General features: G+C 38.1%; 1 protein-coding gene across 2 annotated transcripts in view; it reads left to right on the top strand.

Moving 5' to 3' along the window:
* LRRC69 (leucine rich repeat containing 69) overlaps positions 1 to 6277 on the top strand; it is a 99577-nt gene extending 93300 nt beyond the window's left edge. For both annotated transcript variants that reach the window (XM_023726087.1, XM_004370780.2), the window contains one exon: positions 6167 to 6277. In XM_023726087.1, coding sequence (XP_023581855.1) covers positions 6167 to 6277 — 111 coding nt within the window. The remainder of the gene's footprint in view (positions 1 to 6166) is intronic.
* Positions 6278 to 6557: the final 280 nt, after the last annotated feature.

Below are 6557 nucleotides of genomic sequence, written 5' to 3'. Positions count from 1 at the left end.
ATACTTTGACTTCTTCCCTACAAATTTGGATGTCCTTTATGTCTTTTTCTAGCCTAATTGCTCTGGCTAAAACCTCCAGCACAACGTTGAATAAGAGTGGTGATAAAGGGCATTCTTGTCTGGTTCCCGTTCTCAAGGGGAATGCTTTCAAAGTCTCTCCATTTAGGATGATGTTGGCTGTTGGCTTTGTATAAATGCCCTTAATTCTACTGAGGAATTTCCCTTCTATTCCTATTTTATTGAGAGTTTTTATCATGAATGGGTGTTGGACTTTGTCAAATGCTTTTTCTGAATCAATTGATAAGATCATGTGGTTCTTGTCTTTTATTTATGTGATGGATTAGATTGATTGTTTTTCTAATGTTGAACCATCCCTGCTTACCTAGTATAAATCCCACTGGATCATGATGAATTATTTTTTTGATATGTTACTGAATTCTATTGGCTAGAATTTTGTTGAGGATTTTTGCGTCAATGTTCATGAGGGATATTGGTCTGTAATTTTCTTTTTTTGTGGTGTCTTTACCTGGTTTTGGTATGATGGTTATGCTGGCTTCATAGAATGAGTTTGGGAGTATTCCATCCCGGAAATGACAATTTAAATGGGCATTGAGAAGTAAATATTAGAGCATCTTTTTTCATGCAATCATTACTGAGAATAATGACTCTAGATGGAAATGTGTTATCAGGAATATTGTGGGGTCAATTTTTTCTCAGTAAAATTTCTAGGAAACAATACAAGACACCAAGAAATATTTTATCAGAAGTTAATAAGCTAGAAAATAATTACCAGCAAAGCTTCATGTTCCATATAAAACTGATAATGGCCTTTGGTAAACTAAGCTCCTAAAAACCGAAATAAAACATTTATTTTAGCTAACTAAACAATACTACCCCCAAGAAGGGAAAAGAGGGACGCAGACGCTTTGCATTCCTGCTTGCAACAAGGGCCAACTCAAACTCTGCCCATGCAATTTCTTAATGACACATGGGAAATGGCTGAAACCACAATGGAAATAGAAAATGCCTTTAATAGTTTCTATTATAAACCTTTCACCTTATGAAGAAACTGGCAAAAGCAAATCATATAACTATATGACCCCAGTTGCTTCCTTGGTTTATGTTTGTCTTTTTTCCTTTAACCTCCCTCTCTCGCTTCACAGCACTACTATCTGTCCTGGTTTCTTAAACAGGAGCTGAGTGGCCTCTATGCAGCGTGGTTTATTTCTGATAGTCTTTTAGATTAGCTGAGATATGTTCCAGAAGCAGGCAGGAAGAGCTGGTTGGATGAGAGGGGTGTCTACTATATGGAAAGGGAAAAGATCACTGAATGTGATCTTTTCGACATTTGTCATGTTCTCGAAGCACAATTTCAACACTTAGCCATTATAATCTAGTTAGATAATCAACATTATCTCATATAGAGTAGATTTTAAATACTATTCAAAATATGACTATGATTAGAGAAACACAGATTCTTTTTTTATAGTACTTCAGATGAAGGTTTACAGAGCAAATTAGTTTCTCATTAAACAATTAATACATATATTGTTTTGTGACATTGGTTGCCAACCCCACAACCTGTCAACACTCTCCCCTTCTCAACCTTGAGTTCCTTGTTACCAGCTTTCCTGTCCCCTCCTTCCTTCTCATCCTTGCCCCTGAGCTGGTGTTCCCATTTGGTCTCATTTTGTTTTATGGGTGTGTCTAATCTTTGGTTGAAGGCTGAACCTCAAGAGTGACTTCATTACTGTGTTAAAAGGGTGTCCAGGGGCCCTACTCTTGGGGTTTCTACAGTCTCTATCAGACCAGTAAGTCTGGTCTTTTTCTACAAGTTAGAATTTTGTTCTACATTTATCTCCAGCTGTGTCTGGGACCCTCTATTGTGATCCTTGTCAGAGCAGTTGGTGGTGGTAGCCAGGCACCATTTAGTTGTGCTGAACTCATTCTGGTGGAGGCTGTGGTATTTGTGGTCCATTAGTCCTTTGGACTTATCTTTCTCTTGTGTCTTTTGTTTTCTTCATTCTCACTTGCTCCAGATGAGGCAGGACCAGTGGAGTATCTTAGGTGGCCGCTCACAGGCTTTGAAGACCCCAGACACTACTCAACAAAGTAGGATGTAGAACATTTTCTTTATGACTATATTATGCCAATTGATCTAGATGTCCCCCAATACCATGGTCCTCAGCCCTTAGCCCAGTAATTTGGTCCCTCAGGGAGTTTGTACATGTCTATGAAGCTTCCATGACCTTGCCTTGGTCAAGTTGTGCTGACTTCCCCAGTATGGTGTACTGTCTTACCCTTCACCAAAGTTACCACTTATGTAAGGCCTATAGGGTCGCTATGAGTCGTAATCAACTCCACGGCAACGGGTTTTTTTTTTTTTACCTAGTTAGTGTTTTTCTCTTCCCATCCCTCCTCTCCCTGGTAACCATCAAAGATTGTTTCTTTCTGTGTGTAAGCTTTGTATGAGTTTTTATAATAGTGGTCTCATATAGTATTTGTCCTTTTGTGATTGACCTATTTCACTCAGCATAATGCCCTCCAGATTCATCTACGTTGCAAGATGTTTCACAGATTCATCATTGTTCTTTACTGTTGCATAGTATTTTGTTGTGTGTATGTACCATAGTTTGTTTATCCATTCATCTGTTGATGGGCACTTAGGTTGTTTTCATCTTTTTGCTATTGTGAATAATGTTGCAGTGAACACAGGTGTGCATATGTCTATTTGTGTGATGGCTCTTATTTCTCTAGGATATGTTCCTAGGAGTGGGATTGCTGGATCATATGGTACTTCTATTTCTAGCTTTTTAAGGAAGTACCATATCATTTTCCAAAATGGTTGTACCATTTTACATTTACAGATTCTTTTTACTCTTGAGCTACTATACTTATTGTTGATAGCCCATGATTTAATATTTTATTTAATATTTTATGCTCTATTTATTTTTATACTGTATTGTTTCCCCAATACAATATGTACATTCTTGAATTTCTGCTCTCAGAGTTAACCCTTACTGAAATGTCCTTTCATCTTCTCTCTAGGCAGCCAAATCCTAGTTATCACTCAAACCCAGTTCATCTTTTTCTTACATTGTAAACTCTTGCTTAATATGCAGCCTATGATATCTCCCTTCTCTGCACTCAGGTTTCTAGTAATTTTTGTGTTTATTTCTTGTGCTTCCAACCAGATGCTAAAGAGATTCTTATAAGCAGGGATTGTTATATAGCTGTATCATTAGTACTTTTTCTAATGTGGTGCAGGGTATAGGTGCTTGTAATTGGTCAGGCCTCTTCGGTTTCAAGTTAAAGAAATCCAATTCATACACTAACTCAAATAATGAAGAATTTTATTATCTTATGTACATAAATGGCCCAGTGATGGGTCTGGATGAATGTTTAGTCATAACTGGATCAAAGTGTTCAAGTTTATCATCAGGAGTTTATTGTTCTTTGGTAATTGGCTCTGCTTTCCTTTGCCTTGGCTTCATTCTCAGGCAGGAGCTCCCTAAGTCATGTCTGCCTGCAGTAGAAGAAGAGCTTCACTTTTTCAACAGATCCAGAAAAAGGCCTGGGGATGATGCTTATTGGCTCTATTGATATGGCTTGAGTCATATGCTTACCCCTGGACTAATCACAGTGGTCAGAAGGAAGTGATTGGGTTGTTGGCTGGGTCTGAGTTAAGTGGTCATGGGAGTGGGATCAGTTGCCTTGCCACCAACATATGCACTGAGATTGGGGGAAGGGTGGGTCCGCAAAGAAAAAGGTGGGCTTCTGTACCAGCGAAATAGGACATGGATACTGGACAGGTGAAAACAAAGTGTCCATTGGGGAATTCAGTAAATATTTGCTGATTGATCAAGTAAGCATCCCTCTAGGACAGAAGTTATGTTTATATAGAGATTTTGACCTTTGTATAGATTTTTTTAAACCTTCATTTCAAATACTTTATGGTTAGAATAGTGCCATGTATCCTCTAAGCACTCCACAGTCACTGTTGAATGTGACTGTGAATGTGAAGGTGATATGATGTGTGACTCTGGGCTCCCAACAGATTTATCATCAGGCTTGAAAGGCTGCTACTCTCTCAAGGACGGATTAGTAACCATGCCTACTTGTTCTAACCTTTAAATGGGTTCTCAAAGTTTTTTGTGGAAAAATGAACAGAACAGCAATCAAATCTCTCATTGTGGGTTGCAGTGATGATGACCAAATGGTTTCATGGTAAAACTAAGTAGTATTACCAACCAATTAAACTGTTAGTTGTGTGAATCTGTTAAGCTATAGAGGTTACCATTATTTCAAACATCAGAGGTCAGTACACTAAGTTGGATAACAGCATTTTTGACTGCCTATTATATGCATTGAGGTATAAGATCAGAGATATTTGAAGCAGAAAAATTTAAATCATGTATTGGACAACTTGCCTAAGACCCAGCCAGTGAACGTCTGAATGAACATTGCAGGCAGTGACCAAGATTAGTTTTCATGGGAAATGTACGCCAGAGAGGCAAAAGCATAATATCCATTGGGGAGTTCAGTAAATGTTTGCTGATTGATCAATTAAATATCCCTCTAAAACAAAAGTAAAGTTTATGTAGATTCGGTACTATGTTTTTCTTTTTAAAATTTTTTAATATATTTTGTTGTTGTTGAGAATATACACAGCAAAACATACACCAATTCAACAGTTTCTACAGGTCCAGTTCAGAGATGTTGATAACATTCTTCAAGTTGTGCAACCATTCTCACCCTCCTTTTCTGAGTTGTTCCTCCTCCATTAGCACAAACTCACTGCCCTCTAAGTTTCCTATCTAATCTTCTGTTTCTGTTGTCAATTTGATCACATAAGTTAGATCTTGAAAGAGCAGAGTGCTCAAGGCAGACCTTCTTTACTAGTTAAACTAAACTATTTGTTTTTGGTTTAAGGCTTAAAGACTATGTCAGGGCAAATAGTTTCAGGGGTTCATCCAACCTCCATGTCTCCAGAAGGTCTGGATTCCATGAGAATTTAAAGTTCTGTTCTGCATTTTCCCCCTTTTGGTCAGTATTCATCTATAGAATCTTTGATCAAAATGTTCAGTTATGGTAGTCAGGCACCACACAGTTCTTCTGATCTCATGGGAAAGGGGGCAGTTGTTCATGGAGGCAACTAGCCACACATTCCATATCCTCCTCCTACTCCTGACTCTTCTTCTTCTTTTGTTGCTCCAGGTGAATAGACACCAATTATTGTGCCATGAGTTGCCCGTTGCAAGCTTTTAAGACCCCAGGCATTATGCAATGAACTAAGAGGTAGAACAGAAGCACTAAACATGTTATTAGGCCAATTAACTGGGTTGTCCCATGAAACCATGACCCTAAACCTCCAAACCCAGGAACCAAATCCCATGAGGTATTTGGCTGTACATAAGCAGCTTTAGCAGCTACTTTTTTTGGGTTGTTAGTTTACCTATTCACCTATTGAAAGACATCTTAGTTGCTCCCAATTTTTAGTAGTTATGAATAAAACAAAAAACCAAACTCATTGCTGTTGAGTCTATTCTGACTCACAGCAACCCTATAGGACAGAGTAGAACTACCCCATAGGGTTTCCAAGGCTGTAATCTTTACAGGAGTAGATCGCCAGGTCTTTCTCCCACACTGCCGCTGGGTGTGTTCAAACGACCAACTTTTTGGTTAGCAACCTAGCACTTAACGACTGTACCACCAGGCCTCCTCTACCATTATGAATAAAGCTGCTATAAACATTCATGCGCAGGTTTTATGTGGACAAAAGTTTCAACCCATTTGGGTAGATACCTAGGAGCATGATGCTAGATCATATGGTAAGCCTATGTTTAGCTTTGTAAGAAACTGCTAGACTGTCAATTCTATGCCATTTTTTACCTTCAATCCAAATACTTCATGGTTAGACTATATAATAATAGCTTTGGATATAGACAATCCTTTATTATTTGAATTTTTGTTAGTGGTGAGTATGCCTTTCTCAGCTAGTTAAGTTTGTTTGTGTTGTGGAAAAAGAGCAACTCAAGCATAAATAGAATTGTGTGTCTTTTAGAAATCAATCTTCTGAAATCTCTGAGAGAGCTAATATTTATTTTATGCAAAATATATATTTAGCTCTGCCCTATTAATTTTATTTTTAATCTTTGCTTCTTAGAACTGGAAGATAAGCAAAAATTTACAATTGATACCTCTTCGAATATTAATTTGTTCTTACAAATGTTTTAATCAACGTGGCCCTGACCTCTTTGGAATTGCTCAGGTGTAGAGCAGGTAAGAAGCTCATTCAGAGCCTCACTTGATTTTCCCCATCTGCTCTGTGTACACTGTCAGATTGTGCCCCACTTATGCTACCGTGCTGTGTCTGTTCTTTTCGTAAATAAACTGAGCAAAGGAAGAATATTAATTTCATTGTAATGATCCCAACTGAAGCACTACAGTCTACTTACGGACTGATTAGACTCTGCATGTGCTGTCTCCTCCTGCTCCTCCTTTGACTTAAAGATAAAATAAAAAATGGAAAAAAAGATGTATGTGTGGCAAATGAG

This window comes from Trichechus manatus, unplaced genomic scaffold (assembly GCF_000243295.1).
Source record: "Trichechus manatus latirostris isolate Lorelei unplaced genomic scaffold, TriManLat1.0 scaffold00009, whole genome shotgun sequence".
Lineage (NCBI taxonomy): Eukaryota > Metazoa > Chordata > Mammalia > Sirenia > Trichechidae > Trichechus > Trichechus manatus.
The sequence above is the reverse complement of the archived record's forward strand: the minus strand, read 5'-3'. Positions and strand labels throughout refer to the sequence as shown.